At 36.8% G+C, this 27,291-nt stretch overlaps 8 protein-coding genes across 8 annotated transcripts; 4 read left to right on the top strand and 4 right to left on the bottom strand.

The window, feature by feature from the left end:
• Positions 1–370: 370 nt before the first annotated feature.
• Positions 371–2,051, bottom strand: PHYBLDRAFT_65598 (secreted endopolyphosphatase; the record flags this gene model as incomplete). The annotated part of the gene is made up of 3 exons (XM_018441492.1): positions 371–1,460; positions 1,542–1,756; positions 1,842–2,051. The coding sequence occupies 3 exons, from the start codon at positions 2,049–2,051 to the stop codon at positions 371–373; spliced, it is 1,515 nt and encodes a 504-aa protein (XP_018290394.1).
• Positions 2,052–4,996: 2,945 nt separating this feature from the next.
• Positions 4,997–6,092, bottom strand: PHYBLDRAFT_169491 (hypothetical protein; the record flags this gene model as incomplete). Its single annotated transcript, XM_018436081.1, has 5 exons — positions 4,997–5,166; positions 5,383–5,563; positions 5,710–5,725; positions 5,813–5,954; positions 5,987–6,092. 5 exons carry the CDS (start codon positions 6,090–6,092, stop codon positions 4,997–4,999), a joined length of 615 nt encoding a protein of 204 aa, XP_018290393.1.
• A 1,203-nt stretch (positions 6,093–7,295) lies between these two features.
• Positions 7,296–7,919, top strand: PHYBLDRAFT_134252 (hypothetical protein; the record flags this gene model as incomplete). The annotated part of the gene is made up of 2 exons (XM_018429634.1): positions 7,296–7,397; positions 7,483–7,919. 2 exons carry the CDS (start codon positions 7,296–7,298, stop codon positions 7,744–7,746), a joined length of 366 nt encoding a protein of 121 aa, XP_018290392.1. The 3' UTR covers positions 7,747–7,919.
• Positions 7,920–8,146: 227 nt separating this feature from the next.
• Positions 8,147–9,016, top strand: PHYBLDRAFT_65601 (hypothetical protein; the record flags this gene model as incomplete). The annotated part of the gene is made up of 1 exon (XM_018441493.1): positions 8,147–9,016. The coding sequence occupies one exon, from the start codon at positions 8,147–8,149 to the stop codon at positions 9,014–9,016; it is 870 nt and encodes a 289-aa protein (XP_018290391.1).
• A 532-nt stretch (positions 9,017–9,548) lies between these two features.
• On the top strand, positions 9,549–10,763 carry PHYBLDRAFT_146546 (hypothetical protein; the record flags this gene model as incomplete). Its single annotated transcript, XM_018431669.1, has 1 exon — positions 9,549–10,763. One exon carries the CDS (start codon positions 9,549–9,551, stop codon positions 10,761–10,763), a length of 1,215 nt encoding a protein of 404 aa, XP_018290390.1.
• A 1,647-nt stretch (positions 10,764–12,410) lies between these two features.
• On the bottom strand, positions 12,411–15,119 carry PHYBLDRAFT_169487 (hypothetical protein; the record flags this gene model as incomplete). Its single annotated transcript, XM_018436080.1, has 5 exons — positions 12,411–13,356; positions 13,417–13,507; positions 13,567–14,315; positions 14,381–14,524; positions 14,584–15,119. 5 exons carry the CDS (start codon positions 15,117–15,119, stop codon positions 12,411–12,413), a joined length of 2,466 nt encoding a protein of 821 aa, XP_018290389.1.
• Positions 15,120–17,948: 2,829 nt separating this feature from the next.
• Positions 17,949–19,825, bottom strand: PHYBLDRAFT_181804 (hypothetical protein; the record flags this gene model as incomplete). Its single annotated transcript, XM_018438522.1, has 2 exons — positions 17,949–18,530; positions 18,623–19,825. 2 exons carry the CDS (start codon positions 19,823–19,825, stop codon positions 18,195–18,197), a joined length of 1,539 nt encoding a protein of 512 aa, XP_018290388.1. The 3' UTR covers positions 17,949–18,194.
• Positions 19,826–20,445: 620 nt separating this feature from the next.
• PHYBLDRAFT_65605 (hypothetical protein) lies at positions 20,446–27,160 on the top strand (the record flags this gene model as incomplete). Its single annotated transcript, XM_018441494.1, is given in 17 exon segments — positions 20,446–20,584; positions 20,682–20,827; positions 20,961–21,314; positions 21,334–21,400; positions 21,470–21,603; positions 21,676–21,780; positions 21,838–22,148; positions 22,207–22,934; positions 22,968–23,783; positions 23,873–24,104; positions 24,169–24,571; positions 24,643–25,467; positions 25,536–26,231; positions 26,296–26,511; positions 26,571–26,675; positions 26,745–26,843; positions 26,927–27,160. The coding sequence occupies 17 exon segments, from the start codon at positions 20,446–20,448 to the stop codon at positions 27,158–27,160; spliced, it is 5,610 nt and encodes a 1,869-aa protein (XP_018290387.1).
• Between the last annotated feature and the right edge of the window lie 131 nt (positions 27,161–27,291).

The raw sequence follows: 27,291 nt of genomic DNA, 5'->3' as shown, positions 1-27,291 counted from the left end.
TTCCTCTTGTATTTTTTAGAGAAGGAAAAAAAAAAGAAGAATTACAGGTCATTTTTTTTTATTTTATTTTTTTTACATTAAACATTTTTCTATTTTTGATACAAGAATTACGATTTATTAATTATCACAAAATATATATTAAAGCATATAAAATGTATGTATTTTGTATACGTGTAGTTTGTGTATGTGATTGGGTGTGTTGGGTGAATAATGGGTATTTTAATACATGTAATTTAGATGCATATATATATATATATATATATAAGTGTATATGTATGGTATGTATGTATGTACGTATATGAAGATGTATATGAAGATGTATATGACTATATGACTATATGAATATATGTGTGTGGTAACTTGTGTGGTGTTAGCTAAATTCATTGTTACGTGCTTGAACAAACATGTTACGAATATACGCTGTCCAGGTTGCATTTCCTATGGCATCACCCATCACCATCCTTTTTGCCAGCGCATGGTAGCTTTTTGGCGACAGATCAGGCATTCCATAAAGAGTGTCGGTTGTGTATTCGAGCTGGTATTCAAGTGGTTTGCCAGGTACGGCATCGTATGAAGCCTGATTTGCGTGGTACTGTGCGTAGCCAAGAAGGGTCCCGTAATTGGAAGCACTAGGGTTTGTTTCATACCGGTAAATGCGGATAGCGGGCCAGTAAATGGGTAAAACAGACGGAGCCACTTGCAAGACTACCAAGGGAGATGCGGGATAGTCTGGGAGCTTATTGGGATCGCTTGTGACCGGGTCCAAGGCTGAGTACATGTCCCGGAGCCAACTTACGTACTCGGTGATATCTCTTGTAGCGTGTAGGTCACCGCCCTTGTCCTCGTCAGTCTGTCGGAAGGTTTGGTTGGTTGGCTGACTGGCGTCATAGAGCATAAAATGATCCATGTTCAAGTGGCCAAAAAACTGACCCATGATGACATCGCTGTACTGGGACACGGTAGCCATATAATTATCGAGACAGGTTGGCCGGAAATCACGCGCACTGGGTGGTACATGTCCCATTATATAGACTTTTGCCTTCTCTCGCCTTGCTAGTCTGAGCTGATCCTCCATCCAAGCCAGTTGGACATCTCCTGGGTGGTTTTTGGAACCACAGTCTTCTATTAACGGATTTCGGTTGAAGAATAAGAGAGTATTTACGGAAAGGACGCGGAGATGTGGTGCAACCTGAGTGGCAAAATAAGCGCCCTGGCGAAACGACTTTCGCTGACCAGTCGGGATCCAGGGTCTCCACAGTTTTTCATAAAACGATAACAAATCATGGTCTTTTTCATCGATCGCATTGTGAGGGAATACATCATTATTTCCTAAACAGGGAACGACAGGCAGTACTGGGTGATGTGGTGACCAGAATGCTTTCTTGACCATGTCAGTCACTTGGCGGTTGAGAGTATAAATATCTTTACGTTTTCTCATTCTGGATTTATCATAATCATGTCTAAAAAAAAACCAAACAACCAAAATTATAGTTAGATCTGATCCATGAAAAAAAAATTGGGGTGTTTTTTTTTTTTTTTACCTAGCACTATCGCCTGTCCAGACTACAAAATCTAGCTTGTCTCGCCAGTTGCGTGCGACCCATTCAAGGGTTTCTTGTGCCAGACGAGCAGGTGAATCGCATTTGGCACCAGGTGCACCTAATGGGCCAGCTACCTGAGAAGTGACATCAGATTCCTTGGCCAACTTGTGACAAGCGGACTCTACAGTTGCTCCTGACACATAATTTTCGTCTACCTGGAGATGATAATTAAATATACATATAAAATGAGTTCACTTGGTCAAAGGTTATATTTAAATATATTTATAATTTATAATTTACATGCATATCGGTTATGTGAAGGAAATAACCATGTTGACGTGGAAGAGGGTTTACTGGTAGTAAATGTGATTCCCATTTCTCAAAAGAGTGGCTGACAAGAGGGCCGTTGGTTATTCCTCGGAGAAGGTAGATCGATGGTGGCTGACATATCAAAATCAGGGCTAAGCACACTGAAAATCCACCGAGTAAGACGAGAGTGAGTGAATACATGATCGAGAGCTGGATAGCAAAAGAAAATAACAAATTGAAAGCAAACTGGGGTTTATAAAGAAATATTGAAAATAAAAGCCTCTGTTTGTTACTCATCTGCTTGTCAGTGTGTTCTTTATGGTTCAGTTTTAACCGTAGTCATGCTGGTCCAACACAAACATAGTCGTAATACTGGCCAGTCGTCTAGCGCATGGAGTCCGCCCTGGACGATCATTGGCAGACTTTAAGTCAAGCAAGGGGACCAGATCCTTGTACCGACAAGCACATCCTTTGCCTTCCATTAGAAAATACCTAACAAGTTTGTCCCAGTATTTCCTCTTTTGAAACTTTGGTATTTATTCAGTTTCTTTAAAACCATCTACATGCAGTACCTTGCATAGATGTCTGTATAATCAAGTATGTTTCATCGTCACACACACACAAAAATGCTGCTTTACACCCGTGCCTTCAAACAAAACCAAAAAAAAAAACATTGACGAAATTTTCTGAATTGCTTATTGTAGCACGTATTACGAGATTCTTATCAAGTTTAAACAATATATATATATATATATATAAGAAGAAATAATAATTCACTATCAGTAGGGGGTACACAATCAAAACGAATGTTTCAAAATCCTTTATTAGCCAATGATATAATTTTATGATCGAGGACTCCAAAATACAAAAGTACGAATTTTAGTACAAAAGTTTCATAGCATCTATTTAATTATTTAATTAATTATATATTTAATGAAAAAATAAAAGGTAACTATTATAGATTGCATATAACAAGGTAAAATAAAAAATAAATAAATAAAATAAAAACTTGTTCAATCAGAGTAACGCTTGATATAGTATAAATCTATATGTTTGACATACAATTTTCTTTCTTTCTTTGAAGCGCTAAAGGAATATTTGTCCAATCATGTTGATTAAAGTTTTAAAATCCCAAGTAGTAAGCCTATTCTGATTGAGTATATTCAATATATGTGGTAATGAGGTATTTGTATGATTCAATAAGGAACCTGGTAACTCTATATTTCATAATTTTATGGTTAGATACCATTCTATTACAGGATAGTAATCTAGCTAGCTGCACAGTAATAAATGTCGATTGTGTTTTTCATTATTAAGAACCGTTTGTACCAGATATTTCAATTTATGGCTGCAGTAACGAGATGATACTACAGATGCAAGATATTTCATTATTGAATATTTAAGAAATCTAAAGATAGAAAAAAACAAACAAACACAAGCTGAACAATAATCTACGCTGGAAAACCAACGAAACATAAAGGGCTTAGGGATATAAATAAATGTTATTATTATTATTATTAGTAGTAGTAGTAGTAGTAGTAGTAGTAGTAGTAGGTATATAATAAAGATAGAGAACGTTATTTTTCTTGTACTATATTGAATGCCATTTTAAACCAAGACAAAACAAGAAAGGACGTGCACACATTGACAAGGATAGCAAGTGATTGTGGGGAAAAATAGCGCAAAAGATTAGAATACCAAGATTCTTGTTTTCATTATTTTTTTAAATAGCTCATCACAAGAAAAGAAATCTTCTTAATAGGTCATCCTCTTGATAATCTTGTGGTCTGCGAGGGGGGGTTATCGCACAAGATTATATCTATAAATCAATTAATGTCTTTTAATTACTCCTTTTGATTTGTTCCACCCATATATATATATATATATATATGATGAGCACTGGATCTACTTATACAATACATATATATGTGTTTTGTTAATAGGTGTATCATGACTACCTAGGACTTTATTAACTAAGTTTTGTGACCAATTTCTTGGGTACTGATCATACATTCAAATCGAATAGTGTGTAGATTCATTAATCCCTTGATCCAAACGCGTGCTATGTTTTCCTTTTAGTTTACCACAGAGTAATCTCCAATACAACCAGAGAAAAACAAACTGTCTAATGTTTTCCCTTTACATCCACAATACAAACATACAAGTTTCACCCCCTGCGCTATTATACAAAAGAGAAGATAAAAGTAGGCCACACAAATAGAATTGATATACATTCGTAAAGTCAACAGCAGCGGCTCCCAAAACAGTATATATTTAACAGGAATATAAATACATTACCAGGTAGACCTTTAAGCTTGCCTTTCATTCTTATCTCTCAAACTTTCAATCCGTAGCTTGTATTCACAAAGCTTAAGAATGTAACTACAATAAACAAGTCCAAATTGCTCTCCAAAAAATAATAAGAATCAATTTAGCTAGTATTTCACCATGTATTCTATACTATTAGACTTTATTTGATCTTAATTTTTTTTGTATCCATTTTTGAACAAAAAAAAGAAGCCTTTGTACTATACAAAACGTGATATTCCATCGAGGACTTACATATCTATTTTATATAAAGACACCTGCATGCATCTTAAATCTTCTCATCATCCCAACCTTTAATCTTTAATCCAATCAAAATGAACCAATTCTCAAGCAACACGTTTAAGATTGGCCACAAGAAAATACCTGCATATTTGCTATTGTGTTATGTTTTATTATATTGCGTTCTATTGTGTACGTCTATGTGAGCTCGGTGCTATGTAGTTTGTTGTAGAATAAAGAATTAAATTGATATAATCTTGCTGTCTGCATGAAAGTCAAAGTAGTTCGTACCGCCTTTTAAAATTGTATTTGTATCCGCGTATTCGGATAAGACTTTTTCTTTCTCTTTACCTTTACCTTTATAAATAGAATACAATACAACCCAATAAACCATATACTTTTATTAATACATAAAGAGTACCTAAATATATTCTATGTAAGCATCTAACCTTATCAATTTAGCCAATCGTATTACTTCTTGGTTTAGGGCACCAAAACGAAAATAAAAAGAATGTTACAGCGACATGGAAAAAAATTCCTAATACTCTAATACGCAAATCTAAAAATTTATAGACAGTTGTTCAATTTGAATATCTTAATTATGTTAAATTTTCTGAGCGGTAACTCTCAAGCAAGATATTTGGTTTTCTTGGGGTTTGACAAGGTACCATCTTTCTCCTTTTGAACTCTAGTTTTGAATTAGAATCAGTAAAACAACTAAAACAAGCTGGGCGGTTACCAGTGCTCTGTAATTCGTATAAATGCTTTTCTAAATATACAGCAGCAAAATATCGATTCCAAATTTTAGAAGGGGGGTGGCTATTGCACTTTAGTATTCGATTGCATATTGTGGTTGCCATTCTCTTTCTTTTTAAATAGTATTGGGCTGCCAATATTCTTAATTTTTCCCTCAATTCCCTTTCTCTCCACACAGGGCATGAATAGAACGCTGTGAAACCATTTTTCTTTAGCATCTTGATTATACCCGTGCTTATAATAGGCTCATAGAGTTTGACTGTCGGAGCTGTCCAGGCGCTAGGGACCAGGGCGTAATCAGAGCCGAATTTACGCCTCAAATTTCTAACCAGATTTGCATCGTTCTGTTCGTAATACACCTTACTTGAGAAACGCATTTTGCGAAAGGCCAAAAGATTCAGTGACCCTAGCTACGAATCGGTAAATTTTTGGATCTCGCCAAATTTTTGTTTTGAGGCTTTTTATCCCTGATTTTCTTAAGCTCAGGTGAAATGTTTTTGTAGTAAAGAGTGACAGACGATCTACGATATACTAGGAGACCCGTTCTTTAACATACCTTTGGCCCAACATTACTTGAATGTGATCAATATTTATTGTAACCTGATACACTCGTCTTGATCATCCTTAATATTTCTTGGAAATATTCCCGTATAACATACAACAAATAGATGTCCCCAGTACAGATTGTACCAACTTCTTGTAGTAAATTCGTTCCTGACATTAGAACAGAAAGCTTGTTTGATGCTTCTTGCCCAATTGTCGTAAAAGTCATATAGCAGTTCTTTGTATTCCACTTTTGTTCTAATATGTTCAACAAACGGCAAGGGACTGACGTCTTATGATCTTGTCTTGCAAAGCATATTTTCGGCCAAACGTACATTCTCGGGCTTTAAGTTCGTTTGCAATTGAGTGTAATATCGGGATTGTTTTGATCTGCATTTTTTTTGTATATTGGAATAAATACCTTTACTCCAGTGAGCTTGTCCTCTTCGTACAATAAAGTCGATCCCGTCAATTGAAGCCCATAAAAAATACGCCCTTTTTTGTATCGTTTAATGCTTCGATCGAGTTAAATTCTCGTCCCGAAGACTTTTTGTTTTTTAGTTTTGGATTACCTTGATCATTTTCTCCTGGTAGTTTACAAGTTGTCCAGAAGTTCTGCTTAATTATTGACGTACAGATCTCATCTGTTTCGATTGTGCCCTCAAAATGAATACACTTTTTTTTTAATTCAAATAGACTACCTTTCCCTAAATAACATTCTTGTCCTTTTTCATATTTGATTTATACTTTTAGGCACAAGTATACTGTCAGCTAGTACTAGTCTTCTCTTCTTCTGAAACTTGATCCTTGGGATTGTTATATGGTTGAGTTAGAGCTCTATTGATAACTTATTTGAAAGTTTCTCTAGTGTATCTTTCTTTTGTCATTTTGATTCGAATACGAGAAGAATATTCTTTTGATTTGCATACAAAGTTCAGGAACATTCTTAATCTATTGCCAAATAGGGCTTTCAATTTTTTGAGACAAGCTGTCTGCATGTCTTTACATTTGCGCTAAAGCTTGATTTTCCGTTTTCGTCTCATCACGAACTTGTCGTTCAAAATTAGAGTATTATCATTTCAATTACTACAAATTCTATCAATATTGCATTGAGTAGTTAGGCTTTTAAGAATTAATAATCTTTCACAAAATCATGAGAAATCGCCCATTTTTCCTTTTGTCACAAGTCTGAAAAACTTCTGGTTATCGAACAACTCATAATTGCCAACCATCTGTGCTTAGGATATAGAAAAAAAAAGGTGGTATATAAAGAAAAACCTTAAACCAAAAATGACACCCTCAATTAAATGTCATATTTTATAAATTATTATTTTTTATTAGTAGAAAATATTTTTAATAGAGAATTGAAACAAATTTAATTTTTTCGATATTTATACTCTGAACACCACAGCACGCACAATCATTATATCACCGGACTCGATCAGTTCCGGAGAGAAATATAATATAGATACGCAATTTTACTGAATGGCACAAATTCCGGGGGGGACAGGGAAGAAATAAGCTTACGGATTGATGATTTAACGAGTGATAGGAAACATCGAAACAATTCTGTATCTTGTTCTTCAATCCATCACACAAATGGTTCCCATCAAGTCCTCCCCCGTTGCCGCCAAGAAGGCTAAGTTTGTTATCGACTGCTCTGGTCCTGCCAACGATAAGATCTTTGATGCTGCTGCCTTTGTAAGTTACCAAAAAAGAAAAGGATGAATTATATATATATATATATCAAAATAAAGAAATGGATTACTAATATGTCTTTTCACAGGAAAAGTATCTTCACGACCGTATCAAGGTTGATGGCCGCACCAACAACTTGACTGATTCTGTCACCATCAGCCGTGGCGCCGACAACAAGATCACTGTCATCGCCTCTATTGCTTTCTCCAAGCGTTACCTCAAGTATCTCACCAAGAAGTTCTTGAAAAAGAACCAAATCCGTGACTGGCTCCGTGTCATTGCTACCGACAAGCAAACCTTTGAGCTGAAGTACTTTAACATTGCCAATGAGGAGGAGGCTGATGAAGAGTAAATCCCATCGCTTTACTTTTTTTTTCTTACTATTTTGTTAAGCAACAAACAAAACTAAGCTTGATTCCCCCCATTACACTCTAAACTAAAGAAAATAAAGTTAAAAAGAGCGCACAGACAAGGGTGAGACGAGAACGAACCCGCTGAGCAAAAAAAAAAACTTGAAAAGCTCACAAAATCACAATCTCTGCGGACCCAAACGGTATACACTTAAAAAGTATATCTATACACGTTGAAACTAGACTTTGAGAGAGATAACCGAGGTTGTAAATTGTACAACGTTGAAATAGGGGCAAAGTTGCCATCTTGAAAGAAGAAGAAAATAGCGAGGAGCAATTTGATACAAGCTTCTTAAACTTTCTGAAAAAAAAAGTAAAGGAATATATATTGAACAAACGAAAATGCCGTATGTTTTTCTTCTCTTGTTATTTGCAAGCAGCGTAGCAGCCTTTCCAAGCACTAACACCAGAACCACTGCCATTGTTATCTGTGTCTCCACCGCTGTATTTATACTGGTCATTGGACTGGTTGGACTAGTGTATTATCTCTATTCTCAAAAATGTAAAAGGGTATCTGATTCCGTTAAAGACTCATACGGCTTGGATGATCCAGACAAAGAAAGCAAACTATATATCGGCCAAGAATCTTCATCATTAGTAGAAGTTCACTCAGTACCATCATCACCAACGTTTTCTATAGTCCAGACATTACCAGGAACATCAGCAGTGCAAACAGTACCATCAGTACCATCAATACCAACAGTACCAATAGTATCAGCCATATCAGCAGTGCAAGTAGAGTTGGAAATACCTCAGCACATATTTTCAGATAATCATCCCATTCCGGCTAAGCGACGGGGATCAACAGCTTCGTTATTGCTGCTAGGTAGTCGATTTTTACGGCCCAGTAAACCTCTGAGGACAACAGTTGAATCTACTGGTGTAGATAGATGCGTTAGTCACAGAAAGACATCGTTTGGCTTGTCCTGCATTTCTTTGCTGGAAAAAAGAGGGCCAAAAGAGGCATCTGTGCGCAAGAAGTATAGGCGAAAGAAGATGACCGTCAACAGTCTTCGAGGAGGCATGGGTTCCTGGAAGGCTGCATGCTCCTCCCTCAGTCGCAAATCAGTCGCCTCTGTCCAATGGGTGAGCTTCCCTGGTCTGGAGAACGAGACTCAACAAACATTGAGTGTTGTTAATGGAGAGTCAACAATAGGCAAGAAGAGAAGGCTGCACAAGATCCCAATACAAACTACACCAAAGGACAACTAAGGAAAAGTCCTGGCTTTATCCCGCCTTGTTTTGTATATACCCGTTTTCTTTTGTGTCGACGTTATGCGTGTATTATACCATAATGGGTTGAAGAGATACATACTGATTGGCCAAACTGATGATCTTTTTCAACCACCTTCTCAACTCTCTTTTACTTTCTTCTATTCTCCCTCTCCCTCCCTCTCTTTATCTCTCCCTCTATCTTTATTGTCTTTATATATTATATTATATATTAATTATATTATACTATACTATTTTATTAACTATCAAATATTAACTGTTAAATATTGAATATTGAATATTGAATATTAAATATTAAATATATATACATATACATATACATACACATACACATACACATACACATATACATATACATATATATATATACATGTATATATATATATATATTTATATATATTTATATACTTGTATCATTTTATATGTATATATTTTTATACTTATATTCATAATCAAAAACGAAAAACAAAAACAAAGGTGTTGTTCGTTTGTGGTGAATTCATTTAAACCTATGCGACATTCAGCACAGCTACTCAAAGCAATAAAAGTCTTATTGCTGTGGGTTTCTCTTCTTGGCTTTCCGGTAACATGTATTTTTCCTCCTCGACCAACAGTAGCAAGTCGATCGACACTTGACATTGCCAGACAAACAATGATCCCATTAGACAAAAATTTACTTCCACCTACTAGACGACAAGATACCCACTGGTCCCCACCACCTTTTCCACCCACACCATCATTAAATCAGCATCACAAACACCAATTGCATTCAGATAATCTACATTCATTTTCTGCTAGACCTTCTCCATCCGCTACAGTACATGATCAGGTCACAACGATCTTTGTAGATATCACGACTATCATTATAATGGCCAGTCCTGATCCCAACAAGGTCTTTCACGACATGGATAACGATACTTATGCTCATCAACAGCAGCAAAATGGTGACAGTAATAATAATAACAGCAATAATAACAATAATAATAGTGGTAGTGATAATGATGACCCCAACGACTTTTCTGGAACAAATGCAGACCTAGCCAAACAGCTCAAGGACGATCAGGAGGCACTGAGGCGCATGGTAACCATTCTATCACTTGTCGGCAGTTTTGGTTTTATAGCCGTTGTTGCAACCGTAGTGATTTTTGCACGGATGCGATTGCGAAAGAAGGCCAAAGCTGAAGAAGAGCAAATAGCCGCAGAAGACCTTGAGGATGAACACAGAGATCAGGGTACGGATGGTATTGGAGTTGGAGTTGGAGTCGGTATAGGTGCTGGTGTTGGTAAAGGAAGTGGTCGGTCTGATCATGACAGTGATGACGATGATGGAACCCCTTTTATGCCGATACCTTCCGCACCACCTGCGCCAATGCTGATAGAAATCCACCAACAACACCAGAACCATTACCATGAACATTCAATAGACGATATGTGCCTACCATCCTCTTCTACGCTGAGCCCACCACCTGATCGACGACTACTGTCAGTTCATTCGCAGACAGCATTGGCGCCATCCGCACCGCCTGCAAAAGAACTTGCGGATCAGCCTGAACAAGGTTGCCGTCATCGTGGAGATGGATTATCGGTCGAACACGGCAGCTCTAAACCTCTCCCTGACTCCACGCCCTGTCCCAATTGCCATCATCATGCGACGGTCTCAGAGATCCCACCCCCAGCATACACCCCTAGCGCACCGCCAATGTATGCCGTACCTGATTCCCCTTGAAAACATAACATATTGATCCATTCATTGTAAATTATATCCCAGGCATGCAAGGTGCCTCCATCTACACATCATTACTTTGCAAACAGAAATCCCTCCAAAAAAAATAACCCACATCCTCAACCTCATCATTATAATCCTAATCATAATCATAATCATAATCATAATCATCATAATCATCATAATCATAATCCTCATCACAATCCTCATCACAATCCTCATCATATTAAAGAGATCGGACGCGTCCTTCTTTCCTCATTATTACATATCTACTTTTATACATATACCAATATACATTTATTTAATAATAGCTTGATAAGCCAATAACGTAATACTTTTTATATATATATATATATATACATATTATACTATAATAAAACGAAAACAACGAAAACAGAGACATTAACAAAACAGCAATATAATTGCTATCGGCGAAGGATGGTAAGTTATTGGAATATGCTAAGCTTCATTATTATTTTTTGACAATTCCTATACTGAGCTACAAATAGATACACTTCAAAACAGTACAGGATCGTATGATTGTCCTGGAACTCTCATTGGTGCCTCGGTCTCAAAGTTGGATCACACCGGAAGCCCTATTTCGTGGAACTCACAACGCACACACACACACACACACATATACATAATTTCCAAATCATAGTCGGGGTGTTGAAAGCAAAGGTCTTGCTAAAGACAACGTCATTTTGAGGGTTTCTTTTTTAATCAAACGCAGATTAAATACAGATAAAACAATGGTCTCATTAAAGCCACCAAATATATACCTCTAAATAAGCAAGTTACATTTGAAAGAGGTTTTCTAGTTGATATAATTCAATTTATATATATATATATATATATATCATAATAAAATACAATACAGTACAATACAATAAAGTAGCCTGGTGTCAGCCTACATTTTTTTTATCCGATTATACTTTGTCATGAATTGCCTGACAAGTCGAACAAGGGATTCCTCGGGGTAACTCATTACACGATTGGATCGCAGTCTCAACCACACAAATCCTCTAAAGCATGAACACTAATACATATATATTATATTATAATTGTCATAGTTGCTATTATTAATTTGTCCGAAAGTGTCAAAAACTGTAGTATATAAACAGTAGAATTTAACTCGTTCTTTTCTTCTTCATTATCATCTACTTTATCATCATGAACTCAAACAACGAAGAACTTACTCATCCTCTGCTTTACCGTGACTCTGTCAACCACCCAAACCCTTGCTGTAACAAGGCAAAATCCCCTTCAAAGAGCCCTGACGAGATCATCGAGCCCAGGCCAGCCAAGGCTGAAGACAAAGACAATTGGGATCTCTATCCAAACATGATCCGTGAAGTCGAGAACAAAGGAACTCCAGAACAAGTCGAACGTCTTCACGAATTGGAACACAAACATAATTAATACGATACACTTACCCTTTCTATTGTTGCCCTTTACCATCACCAAATCAAATCAAATCAAATCAAAAAATATTCTCTTTGTATTTCTCTCACACACACACATATATATATTTCATTTTTTAAATATCACAAAAAAATAACAATATTATTATATTTATCATTATTTATTATCATTTTATTAAAGTCTCAATATATCATTCTGTAATAATCATCAGGTCCAAAGTGTGTCTCACAATTTTCCCAGTCTCTCTCTCTTCTTTCTTTCCCACACAGCCACAAGTGTTTGCTTGACTTTGGCAAGATTGTCTTTAAAATTTGCCTCTGCTAACCCAGATAGTTTTGTGACCTGCTCGCTTGTATACACAAAATTCCACGTGCTACAGAATTCTGCTGTTTGAGGATCAAATCCATCATCATAGTCTTCGTTCTGGATTAATGGAAAGTACAGTAATGTAATCGGATTGCTGTGGTTAGGATATGTTGTACGTGTGGAAGGCTCCCCATCAGTCTCCTCATGAGATGTAGTTTCAGATGTGCTGGTAGCAAACACAGCACATGTACCCAAAGGATATCGCGTCTTCTTTGCTTGAGCACTCTCTTCAATTGCCTCCTTCATTTCTTCGCGCGCTTGCTTATGATCCTTGGACATATTGAGTTTTTCTGTTCCACAGAGTGTTTCACCTTCATTGGTTGCGTCCATATTATCTGCTCCACCATCCTTTGATCCGAGTTCATCAGAGATATTGTTTTTTGGCCACCCAGCACCCAGAGGCCAACCAAGGATCCCTCGACGCTTAACATAGCCTTCCGCACGTTCAAAATGCGAGTTTTCTTGAATAGCCGCACTCAAATCCAATGCCAGGATTACGTCGACATCACGTCCTTTACGCAATAGGGGGTAAAATGGAATATTGTTGTCCATACCGGCATCCATCAAGCTTAGTTTATCGGAGCTCACAAGAGACTCTGATCGGATTACATTATCGTCTTCCCGGGAAGGAAGGTTGTAAAATGGATTAGGGAAAGTGGCAGGAGAGATTGGATGAAATGTAGACATGGAATTCTCATAACGCAATATGGTGTCATCTGCTGTCTGTAGGGCAGACGAAGGTAAAAATCCACGGATCTCATAGTAAAAATGAGCCAGACTTGCAGCAAATGCAGAACCAAATAGACTATAATAATACCATAATAAGTAACTGCCAAGAAACACCCAACATAACAATATACTTTACCCCATGAGAATACCAATGGTCTGTTCCGGAAGCCTCTCTGTATTATTTTTGCTGTCAAATCTTCTTCCAAAAGACCACACCGGAATCCAGGCTGTGTTGTATAAAAACTTTAGGAATTGCTGCGGAAATATACTGTGTGTATTATCTTACCGCTAATTTCTTCGCTACCCATCTCATAAGGAGTAAATTCGAACCATTGGTATACGCTGTCAATCTCCTTTTCTACATCATTCTTACTCTCTTCACTATTAGAATCCTCTTTATCTTCTGTGGCGTAGGTTATTTCATGACGTACAACACAATATATCGGCATTGGCTGCGATCCATCATCAATATAGTGTCTTTGGTTTGATAACTTCAGATCTGCTCTGCCTATTAATCGAGGCCGTTTCTCTGCTCCGTCATCTTCTTTTATGGTTCCCTTTTCAGTTCCCCTTTGTTGTTCCTTGGAGACTTCTTTGGGCTCGATTTTTTCAGTGTATTCCTTCGCTTGGTCTTCATTAATGTCATTATCGGCTTTATCAGACGGAGAAACTTCTTCCATGGTAGTCAGGAGAGTACCGCCAAGCAAGAGTCCAAAGACATCGACAAGATTGAGTGTACCCTCTTGCTGATAATAGCGTTGTATTACACCACGTAATAGTACTTTAGTGTTGTGCGCAGAGGCGTACAGAACAGTCAGAAAATTGGATACATTGGCAATGTGTGTGTGTAGATGACTCTTGAGATGGTCTTGAAGGGCCGAGAACGATGCATTCGTCAAGGAACTAAAGTATTGTGCGATAGCCCACGTTGATCCGGAAACACCAGCCATGTACATCACACAATCCATCAATCCCGTATCGTCCATAGCTTTCATATATGCCGAGCTAGCCACCATAGCACGGTACCCGCCACCACTATTGAAAGCATTAAATTATTAGCCAATCTGCTCGGATATTCTTTCTATTACTAGCCTACTTACCTTGACGCAATTCCAATCACAGGAACATCTTCTTCTTCAACTAATGATGGATCAACTCCAATGAAATGTGCAAATGCATCCCGAATTTTCAGTTTTCTTGCCTTTATGAATGATATCTCATCTTCTGATAGACCGGTCCCCATACTAAGCAAAAAATCATTGTTACAAACCCACAATCAACTTTCTTTTTGACCTGCACGTACCGTACGGAAGCATCCTTTTCGATCTCTGGGAACACACTCGCATTTGTGTCATCCTTCCGGGTTTCTTCTACCATCTTTCTAAAATCTTCTAAAGAAAGGAATTCCCAGAAATTTGTGTAGCTCTCTCTTATAGCTTCAAATTGACCCATAAAACCAGGATACATGTCTGATATACGGTTATTAATGTCTTCCAGTGATGGCATGTTAGGTATGGCGACGGATGGAATATAAGGCAGATAATATGTTGAGAATAAACTGCTTATGAATTCGTCTGCGCTCTCGATAGATGGTAAGGTTAAGTAAGATGCTAGGCCGCCTTCATCTTCACTATTTTCAGTAGATTTTGTTTGAGACGTCTCGGGTTCTCTTGTTTTCAAAAGATAGTCCTTCACTTGTTGTTCTGTGGTACGGGCAATATGTTTTCGCCGGCGTTGATACAAAATTGTACCTGCTATAGCTACAATTGTGATGGATGTAAACCAGACATGGGAATTATATATTTTATGTGTATTTGATGAAAGTATAGTATGAGACATAATGAGTAGATAGAGAAAGAGAAAGAGAAAGAGAGGAGAAGAGAGTGATAGAATGCAGGTACAATTCAAAAACCCAAACTTGGAATACAATGACGATATACTAATGATTCACCGCTACACCATATCCACAAACCGCCAGAAACGACGTCGTACAAGACAAACGGATGAAAAGGCAAGTGAGTAAAAGAAATATTGATTTATGCTATAGGGGGTACTCAGCCAGATTGATCGATCAAATTCTTGTGTGAATCTTGGCCAATGGTATCAATTTGTAGTTGAGGACACCAAAAGACAAAAGTACAAAATTCGTACAAAATTCATAGATTTTTATAGCATTTATAGAATAATCTTTGCACATTCTGATTTCTTCTTTGAACGTGTAGGCATCTAGACTCTCGAAGAAATCAAGTGTTCTTTCCCTTTACTCAACATCTGGCAATACATTGTCAACCTTGTGTATGTATTTATTGGCTTTAAGTGTTTGTTTAAGCTCCTTCGCGGCAGTCATCTGCTCCAACTTTATATTAACTTCCTTTTTGATTACTTCCAAAATATCTTTAATAAGTTCGTCTGCACTTGCTGATAAAGTCTCTACCAGTGTTTTTTTTCACGATAAATTCCCTGATTTTATGCGATTTCTTCAAGGCATCAATTGCTTGTTGCTTTGTACTATATTTTGGCATGTAAGATGGAGAGAAAGAAGTATTATATAACTGTTGGCAATAAATTCTATGATTTATTAAGGAGAAAGATAAAAACAGTATCGTATTGCATATAAAAAGTAAGGATTAGGTTAATCAGAGAGCCGTACGTTTTTCGATCAAAATTTGATCGAAATTTGACCTTTCAAAAAGACGATCAAATTTTTATCGTCGCTATTACAATTATAGTCCAATAATATGGCGTTCTGAATTCAAAATTTGATCGATCAATCTGGCTGAGTACCCCCCATAGAACTACTGTGTATAGAATATTTTGATTTGTCAATATCTAACCTTATATGATCTCATATATTTTAGGTATCTTGGCCAAGAATATATATAATATTCCCCTGACTAAAATCATCGACCTTTTGACATCATTTTTGTTTCAAATACAGGATTTCTACTTCAAATCCAGCCAACGTTAGTTTTCTTTTAGACAAAAGGAAAATGATATTCAGACAGTGAAATTAAGTTTTGAGACGAAATCTCTGCCAATGAGGTGGCTTACCTGTAATTATCAAGAGACTTCAAGAGAAATACGCTGCTTACAATATATAAATTTTACAAAGCGCAACAATGACCATAATATGTATGTATATAAGGTAATTCATAGATCATTATACTGTGAAATCAAAGCGTTGTAAAAAAAATGCTAGTGGATAATAATCAAGTCTTTTCGTTTGATCAGTGATTCAATAATTAGCCAAATTACCACAGTTTCTATTTGAGTATAAAGTGCCCTTGGGTTCTTTAATTTTAATAACGTTACTTTCCTTTAATTATCTAAAACCAATGTCTAAAAAAGACATATATGAAATATTTTGACCAATTCATAAAAAAAAGAGTACCAAGTATGAAGGTAGCTTATATCTCTGTATTCAATCATGCAACCTTATTACTTCATTTATATTGTGATATCAAATATAGACGTATTGTGTAAAGATTTTGGACAGAGATATCATTATAACAAAACCTTTTATGCATGCATCAATGATAACTCTTTACCATCCGCTTCAAAAGGTACATTTTTCTTTTTTAAGAATAAAGACGATCAATAGATGAACTATTAATTTATTTACATAACGTATACCTTATATATATATATATGGCTTTTAGTTGGAACAAAAATAAGAAGAAAATGAATAGGTATGAGAAAATTGAAAAGAAAGACCAAAACGAATATAGAGAACTCAATGTTTGTGTCAAATTACTCTACTATAGTAACTTGCACAACCTGTAGAAAATTGGGTAACGCGAGTGCAAGATCATCTTAGTGTCCCAACAAAAAAAAGCAAGCAAAATAAAAGCAGGTTGCTGCGTTGATTAGGCCATTTACCTCTGTCACTCTAAAGGTCAAACTGGAAGCCTTTTTTACTACCGGAATACAAGAAGGCTTTAGCGACAAAATTTATAGACGTATCAAACCAAGTTCGAAAGATATTGTTTCGCTCACATCTATTTATCAAAATCTATAAGCAAAAAATTATTGTCCCAAAATTTCTGGTACATGACATCTCAACCGATAATCGAAAAGAAAGCTACAAACGCATTATTAGTACCAGATTACATAGTACACTTGAGCAGAATCCAGTAAAAAGTATGATATCAGATACACAACTCAATTGGAAAAATTCTATAGTCGGTGCTTATCTCCCACCCAAAAACTTAAGTTCTTTGTTTGAATATCATTCTTTTATACACTAGAAAACTAATATCGTGTCAATCTCAAGTAGAAACACTGTAAAAAGGCGTCTTTTATTTACAGTCAATCTCCAAAAAAGTAATTTCAAGATTACATTTTTTTAGTTAATTTATGTACACGGAATATACATTCAAATATATATTTGGTATTTTGCTCCATTATTACTTGTTAACTATTTCCAAGCCTTAATGTTCTAATGTTCTAATGCTCTTGTTTTCATTTAAAAAATGTGTAATATTTATTATGTACAAGAATTCATATATACTTTAGCGTTGAGATAATCAATTTGGTAGAGATTTCAAGTAATTGTTATATAGATATATATATAATATATACATAAAGAAATGCAGGAAAAATACGTTTGTTCACACGGCCAAAATGTTGTATTCTGGAATACAGAACCTGCTTAAAAGAATAACGTGTTGACCCAAGGTTATTTGCTTTATAAATAAATATACATACATACATACATACATACATACATACATATATATGTATGTGTGTGTGTTTGTGTGTATAGACATGTATATACAATTGATTCGTGTTTTCCTTGGGTTTAAATATTGATTCCTACAATGCTTCGGGAGTAAATTATGTAGCGCTTACTATCATATCTTTGTGGATTATGAAACCCATAAAAAACAATCGACATTATCTTTAATAAAATAATCAAGTTTCTGTTTTGTTACTCATGCTCCTCATGCCATAGCTGGTCTGACTCTTGTGTCTACGCATGGTAGATGTTGGTTCAAATGAAGGAGTTGCATATGCCTGACTGGTGTCAATACCACTCATACTTCTGTGCGTCGCATGTTGTTTGCTAGAATTGTCTCCCTTTCCAAGATAATAGCCATGTTTTGCGAATATGCTGTAGTTGTTCCATAATTTTGCTACTTCCGCTGTCACTCGTGTAACGTGTAGGCATCCTTGTTTAACTGCCTTTGGCCAAGTAAAGTCTTCTTCAGTAGAAATAGACCGTATAGAGCTCATCACCGATAGAATAGACTTGAAAATAAAAACAATAACTTGTGACCTTTAGATTCCTAAAACCCCCCTTTTAAATAATAATAATAATAATAATAACAACAATTAATTACCTTTAAGTATGCTGTTGTATCTTCCCACAATTTTCGGCTTGAATCCTTGTGTAAAGAAGGGCTAGGTGGTGACACAATGTTGGGTAGCTGGGATGTAGAAGAAGTGAACAAGGAATTCATACCGAGTCCGTTTCCTTTTGCCATGATGTTCTCTAAACTCTTGTCTAAACATAGGGCCATATCAACTGCTTGCTGGGCTTGCCTGCCGAGCGAGTGGAGCTTTTGCTTTAGGGTATCAGTTCCTGTGGACGCTTCAATGGATAGATTAAGTAAGTCAACTACATGAAGTGAGCCAGTGACAGCTAATTTGAGATGCCCAAGCAATTGAGTACTATCTTCAGCTGTACAGGGAGAAGCGAGGGGTGACATGGCAGGTGAGGCCGCATGGTGCTCACTTGCAGATCTAGCACGAGGTAGGGAGGGATGATGATTATTGGTAGAATGAAAGTCCGTGGGAGCCGAAAGGTTCGGTTGAAGAGATAAGGTGTGGACAGCTACGGGAAGAGAAATGATCATTTCCCAGGCTTCTTTGAGGTCTACTGTGGCGCAATGAAGAGTCATCACCAAATTCCTAGCATGTTTAGGATCCAGGATATGAACAAATAGGCTGAGACAATCTTTAACCCGCTTGCAAAGTTCTCGGAGCGAAATGATGCAAGCCTTGGCAACCTTGACGAGATCAATCTCAAATGCTGGGCTTGGTGATGGCTGCCGAGCCATTTGGTAATCGATTTGATGAAGTGCCATAGCCAGTTTGTCTGTACATGACCTCGAATTTTGCAAAGAGGGTAAGAGTGTTCCAGTGAGTTTATCGCTAACACAAAAGTCGAGACATTTATAGAGAGTTGTGTGTATAAGAGTGGAGAGAAATGAAACGTTTTGGCAAGCCTCCAGGAGTTTTTGGTTGGATGGGTTGGGATCGGGTACTTGGGGATGCGTGTCCGTGCTCATGCTGCGACTGGAGAGGATGGCCGAGGTAGCATATGATGGACTATGAGAGGTATAATTATATTCTAGTGATGATTTTCGGGAGAGGTTGAGTGGAGGAAGATTGGCTATCCGAATGGCATGCCGATTTGACGAGGATTTCATTATAGAGTAGCCTTGCTTATTAAGCGGTAAACCGGTTAAATTAGGCCCCGTATTTCCATTATAATTACGCGATAAAGGAGAAGGAGGAGAAGGAGTATCAGGGTGATCCATAGAATAGGGCCACTACCAATAAGTAAGAAATAAAAGAATAAAAGAATAACAAAGAAGTTAGAAGCCAATGGATACTAAAAGAGAGAAAGTAAGAAATAACTTTGGATAGAGATCACGTGGTTCAAGCAGTGATAAATGAAAGCAAAGGGGGAAAAAAAAGAGAATTGTGACCAACGCCAAGGTTATTTTACTATATTTTTTTTTATTAAACTGCTTTTCAAATACACATAAATACACATACATTTGTGGTAGAAATTCAATACAGAAATGGATAATAAAATATATATTTATGAAAAAACATATCATATTATAATAACATCAATTACAAGTCAATTTCATATCTACAGTGATATCTTGTAATTAAACAGACACATACAAGTGTTACATGTACATATAGTCCCAATAAAATTATGCTTAAAAAAGTATCAGAATATCCCTTTGTCTACCAATATCAAGTAAATTCCCTGAACATGTACAATTAAGATTCATGCAAGCTAAACGAAGCAGTCCTGAGCCGTTGCCGCAAGCCACCTAAAAAGCTAATCGGGATCCAAACCTTGTTCATTTTTTGCAAAAGAAGACCTCAATACATTGACCATTTTGTCTTCAAATAATCTGTCATGAAGAGCAAAGAAGATCAATCGTCTATCGCAAAAGACAAAAAACCACAACAAAATCAAATGGATAATGATTATTATAGAAAACCAGTTGAGATTGCCGAGGCTTTGAAAGTATGCGACATTGAAACGATGGTACGAGGTAAACGTCTCTTCGAGTTCTCCATTTTTGGAAAACAGCAATTCAATCTAATTTTAATACATGCTTGTCGAAAAAAAATCTGTCTTTATAAACAAAGCCCTTGGTAAATTGAGAGCTCAATTATCCAATGCTATCCGTGGCCGTGTTGATCCCATGGTCAAGTCAACTCGACCACTAGTGGAATATGTTCAGGGTTGCTCTGATTGTGGGGATCTGACAAGGTTGTGGGATTACCAATCTACCGTGAGTTTACATTCTACTTCACTGGCACTAATTTAGAAGTAAAGTTAAAAAAGTAATAATTTAAATTAACATCTTTTTTTTCCTCAAAGGCACATATTCAAAATTTGGAATGTATGGTACCTGATATAATTAGCATGTTCATTCGACTCTGCATGACACCTATTATTCGGGCTTTTGGTCTTCAACTCATTCAGACAATATCCTTTTTAAATATATTAAACCGATATGCGCCGACTATATTGTTTACATATTATACATCCTTAACCCCCTACTTATTTATTACATCCTAGAGAAGCAAATGAAGTACATTTACAGAGGCATATCATCTATGCGTATCCCGCAATGCCAGTCTACATTTAAGTTATTGACTTCAATTTGCTCATTCAATCAGTCAACTGCACGAGATTTGTTTCATTCATTCAATTTTCAGACAGAGGCAAGTACAAACATACCAAAAATAAGACACATGAGAACATTATATATAAACGTATGTAACGAATTTATAGGGGTTCTTGAGAGCATCTCGCTATAGACAAAACAAAAAGAACAATAATGTTCATAATTATATATATGGTAGGCCAAATAATAATAACCAGAATTAAGTATATATCCTATCAATTGTATTAATATTCCATTATTTAGACCTGAGAACAAACTATGTCGAATTGGTACTTGCGTTTCTGAGAAACGGAGATGCTGATATCAAAAAGCAGTTGCTTGGTATCAAAGGATTCGTTAGTGGTATTCTTAGTGGAATAGAAAATGATGCTTATCCGGTAAGAGAATAATAAATAATCTGATTCTTTGTATAAGACGTTGATATAATAATTCATGCATGTATATATTAGTTGATCAAAGAAACGCTTTCGGTGCTGTACGAATATCTTTTAATGGACTTTAAAATTTCCAGACTTGCAAAGACCCACTTTTTTTCATCCTACATGCTTGAGCAGGTAAAGCAAAACAAATTACAGATTCTTTATGTAATATACTTATCTAACATCATCCAGGTTGCAAAAATATATGCTCGTAACGAACCCGAACAAATATCATCTACAGATACTGGAATACCTGCAGACTTAGCTCATAAATTCCTCATTGATGCATGTACTGTACCTGGTATTGGCGTCTGCTTCCGTGATGCTGGCTGGTACCCCGCAAATACTCTTGTTGACGGAAATGTAGAAGAAGGTGTAAAAGGGGGGAAGATTCAGAACCGCGTTCTTTCTAAATTTATCCTGAGTTTAAAGCCTGCCGATGATATTCGTCAACAGGAACTTCTTTTGAAAATTCTGACTGCTTGCCCTGAACTAATTGAAAGGTAAAATATTAGCATAACATATATTTTTGTCACAAATAACTAAACGTCATTGCTATAGCTACTGGAAGACAACTTCAATGACCCTCGAACCCCGTATTAGTAGCAAGTGGCTTGCTAATGCATCATTGCTTCAAAAGACTATCCAGATATCTCCACCATCTTTCTACTACGGAGATACCCAACTCTACCGTGCAACGCCACCAGAAATTGAAACCATACTTGGAAACACAATTCCAAATGTATTCGGACGTAGTTTCTCTACAAAAGGTCTTTTACATGCTAGTCCATTAGTCCGTTATACTACAATGCTTATTTTGGCAGCTGCATTCCAAAAACATGCCAAGGTCACAAAAGCAATCAATCAAGTAATCTCAACCTTGGAAGACAGTGAAGAGAGTTCAAAAATACTTAATGACACTATTGAGGAGCTCCCATCAAGACAATGGCAAAAGTGTTTGGAGGGCATACGCGAAGGTTTAAGGCGTAGAGTCCCCGAGCTATATGTGTTTGTCGCTATTCACAGTCAAACTTCTGGAAAAAAGAAGGAAAAGGCACCCGAAGGTGTGGACGAACAAGAATTTGATGCACAGAATGAAATGCTGGGAGATAGTGCTTTTCGCTTGATTCGATACTACCAAGAATTCTTGCCCGAAACAATCATGGAATCCAACACAGACCCTAGTAACTTTGTCCCTTCTGATATCCTGTCTGTTCGTCCCAGCTCTCTTGTTCATCTTCTTGAACTTCTCTTGTGCTCCCCAGACTTCAAGTGGACAAACAAAGCTGGTAATAAACTTAAACTTTTCTTTTTAAAAAAAGTGCTAAAAAAGAATTATTTGAGTGTTCTAACCCGATTTATAGCTGCCGACTCATTTTCTCATATCACCACCTTGTTGACTCTTTACCTTCGTACACCTTACAAGCATATTCGAAACCTTACGGGAAAGCTTGTACACAAAACTCTTGCCGACTCCTTTATGTTCAAGCATGACCCAGAAGAAGTGGAACTCTGGCTTGATGCTCTTCCTCATAATTTTGTTCGTTCCGGAAACGAAGATGTATCTCTTTCCGAAGAGCAATCTACCGTTCTAAAATTCCTTGATGGTGGTATAATCCGATTTGGAAAAGCACAGTATAAATATTCAGATCAATTAGCCGGCCTTGTCGAAAATACAAACAAATCAGCCCTGGAAAATGGAGAAATTTCTAAAACAACATCTAATGCCCTCCTACGGTCCGTTATCAGCACCAACGATACATCTTCTATGGCAGATGATGGCACAAACGGTTTCTCCGAATACACCCATCCGTTCAGCCCTCTGTTGTTGACTCTTTTTGAATATTTTAATCTTATCAGTATCGAAAAACGACCTATCGTCCGATTCCTTACCAAACTCATAACTCTTTTGCTTTCGAAGCAAAAAGCCCCCTTTTACTTGCAGTATTTTTCCGAGAAACTCGCAGAGACTTGTGAAACAAAAACTATCTTAAACCCTCAAGAAATTTCTGAGTGGGGCGTGAATGAAATGATAACACAGACACAACAATGTTTGGAACAAAAGACCAAAGAACCCTGTACTGAAGCGTCGGGTTTAGATACCGAACTTGAGGGCGAGTTGATCGCATTGATTAAAGGTAATACAATATGCATTAATGTATATATATATACTTAGACTTTATTAATAAGGACCTTAAATTTTGACAAAAACTACAACCAATAATAGATCATGATACTGTTCCTGATATGCAAAAGAAAATGGTTGATATGCTCGAAATATTACCCGTTAATGTATTTTCCAAGAACTTAATTAACGTAGTCACATTATGTGGCCAGAACCTTGGGTGGTCTTCTTACGAACCTCTTGTTGCCTACATCTCCGAGCGCTATCCTCTTTCTGGAAGTTTATTTGACAATGCTGAAGTAAAAAAGTTGACTTCTATTGATTCCCCGGAACAGTAAGTTCGCTGCCGTTTATTAAAATATTCTACTTATCTGTTTTTTCATGACTCTGAAATATAGTGAGGCCATCCTTGGACTACTAAAAGCCATACCATTTACAACACTATTTTACAATGCATGGGCACAAAAACAAACTAGCCGTGTTGTATTACCTCTTATGCAGAATGCTATGGAGAAAATGTCACCTACAAAGCTATCTCATGCAATTCATTTGGTACTCGAACATCTCACTATGCTTCTTCTATCCGATACCAAAGAAATCAAATCGCCTCTTTTTCTCACCTTTGGTATCTTGAGACATGCACTGAATGTACTGGAAAAAAGCCATGACCTGAAAACGCGCCATTATCTTAAGAATCTGGTGCTTGATCATCCTGCCTTAAAAGACGTATTTACAAAGGTTATTTCGTTAATAAAACAACTGCAAAATGAAGCAAGTTTTCCTGATGTATTCGATACATGTGTAAGTTACTACTCCAAAAAAAATTAACGTAATGAGAAAGCAATTAAACGTTATATTTATTTTCGAATTAGATTCTTGACGTAGCTGTTGCCTACGTTGATATTTTAGGAGATGGTTTGAATGCGAGAGAGTTGATGAACTCTCTCGTTCGTGTAGACTATGACGCCTTGTTTGCACACTGCAAAAAATCCAACATCTTATTTTTTGAGACTACAATCCGATTGCTGATTGCACTTGTTGGTGATGTCCGCCGCCGTTCCGATTCAGATAATTTCGTAATTCCTAGCGAAACATTTGCTGTGATCACCAAGCTATGGGAAAAGCGCCCTTCACCAGCTCTGGAAGCTGATATCCTGTCACTATTGGAATTAAGCATGACAAACGCACAGGATCGAGAAGCACTTTCTGTTCTTTTGGATGTATGTTGCGCTCCCATAATCGGTCATATCCTTTCAGGAAAAGACACCAAGACAGATATGGCTGTTTTACGTGAATCTTGTCAACGATCGTCTGTCGCAGTATTTGCTATTATTCTCAATAGCCTCAAAGATTCTTTGCCCTTGACACCGTCTTTGGTGGAGCTGATCCAAATGGGGTATGACTTGTTCCCAGAAACTGCCGAAGAACGAACAGATTACGTTCAGCAAGTTCTGGAACACATACTAAAGCAGTTGACTGCGGCAGCAGATGCGAACAAGATGTCAGATGTTGAACCTATCGAAAATTTCTATGATAAACTCACCAGTTTGTTGGAGAACTCATTAGAGGACTTCGACTGGAAGATTTTGGATCCTGAGGTTGTTCGTGACTTTATCCTTACTACACTACTCGACAATATTGCCGACGCAGAAGCCATTCGATTCACAACTGCCTTGACAAAGCGTGTTTACGAAAATGTAAGTACATTTTATGTATTGAGCTTTTATTCTTGGTAATATTAATACATATATTTTGTCCATCTTAGTATGAAAAGAATGAGCCTATTGAAACTTACGTACGCCGTGTACTTGATCATGATCAATACCAAAACCTCACAACTCCTACAATTCAAAAGATCACTGATTCAGAAGAACCAGAGAATGAAACACAACGAAAGGCCATTATTTCTTTGATCCACGCTCTCAACGAAATCCAACCAAATGTACTCAGCAAACACCATGGTTTGCTTGATCCTCTCTTGACGAGCTACAGTGCTACAACTTCATTCACTGATCGACTTATTCTTCAAATACTCATGACTTGTGAACGAAACGGGCGTGAGACAATTTTGCCTAAACTGTTAATGTGGGGTCCAGGATCTGATAAAACACGTCAAGCCCATGCTCAGGCTGGAACTCTTCTTCAGGCAAACACAATTTCACTAGAGACATTGGGTTTGGTTGATCCTGGTCTGATGAAGTATACATTTTCTCATTTCCCCGTGGATGCCACTCTTTCAGATCCTAAGATACCTGATGAAAATGAACAAAAACAGGTTACATATGACCCTGACTTTTTCTTGCCTTTGTTTGCGAACCTCATTTCCAGCGGAGCAGCAGATTGTCGCAAGTTTATTGAATGTAACGCACTTGGATTTGTCAGTGTTTCAATGTCTTCTCTCGATGAAAATGTGAGACGGATTGCATTCCAAATCATGGATCAATTCTATGTGATTCTTGATGTAAGTTAACATGATGCTAAGGGAGTTGTTTTGATCTTCTTTCTCTTATTAATATCTTTAATAGCACGCCAAGTTTAGAGAACAAAGTGAAATCCTGTTCTTGTTAGATGTCTTTAAGAATTCTATTGTAGGAAGATCTAGCAATGATGTTCCTCCTCGGATACCTGCTGCAGTCACCGTGTGTGTAGCTCATGCTCTTTCTATCATTCTTCACCCAGGGCATTATATGCTTCCTTACCTTGCCAAATGGATGACACAAAGTGCGGCATTTGATTTTAACGTAAGTTTTGTAGAAACCAATTATATATATCTAACTGTACGTGCGTATATTGCCTATAGTATGTTCCTCTTTTCGGATTACTTTTCTCTTCTTCGTCAGAGAACCATAAGAAGGAACGTTTGTGGATGTTGCGTGTACTGTCATCTTCAATGCGTACATACGAGGTAAGTACTTGATAAAATTTTATATACTAGAAAATGGAAAAAGATCAATAACTGGCTTTTTATTCAAAGGATTATAAAATGTTTGCAAGACAACGTATTTGGGATATGATTGCAGTATTTTACAGTTCTGCGTTGGCAGACCAAGCTAGCAAAAAGGCTATAATAGAGGTATAAAAAAACTATAATAAGTACAAAAAATAAGAAGAAAAAAGAGGTAATGCCATTTTATTAATATACATTTGCTTTGTTAGATCATGGAACAAGCTACATCTATTCCTTCTGTCAGTGGAAGTTTGATCAAATACAATGGCCTTCTGGCGTGGGTTCATCAAATATTGGCTTTATCCCCTGATGTTGAAGAAATTCAACAATGGAAGGACATTCTTTCGGCCGCAGTCAAAACTGCTTCGACCCATGATAAATTGCCTGAACACGTAAAGGAAATACTCGCGGATGAATATGAGGTCTTGAACGATTTGTATTAGACTCTATGTCTGTGTTATTTTTTTCTCTCTCTCTGTTTCTTCTTATTTGCATTAATTACATTGTTTTACCAAACAAAATAAAAATACAGGATACGCAATTTACTGTATTCTCACTTATTATTCACAAACTC

This window comes from Phycomyces blakesleeanus (genome assembly GCF_001638985.1).
Source record: "Phycomyces blakesleeanus NRRL 1555(-) unplaced genomic scaffold PHYBLscaffold_13, whole genome shotgun sequence".
NCBI lineage: Eukaryota > Fungi > Mucoromycota > Mucoromycetes > Mucorales > Phycomycetaceae > Phycomyces > Phycomyces blakesleeanus.
This window is presented reverse-complemented; position numbering and strand designations above follow the sequence as displayed.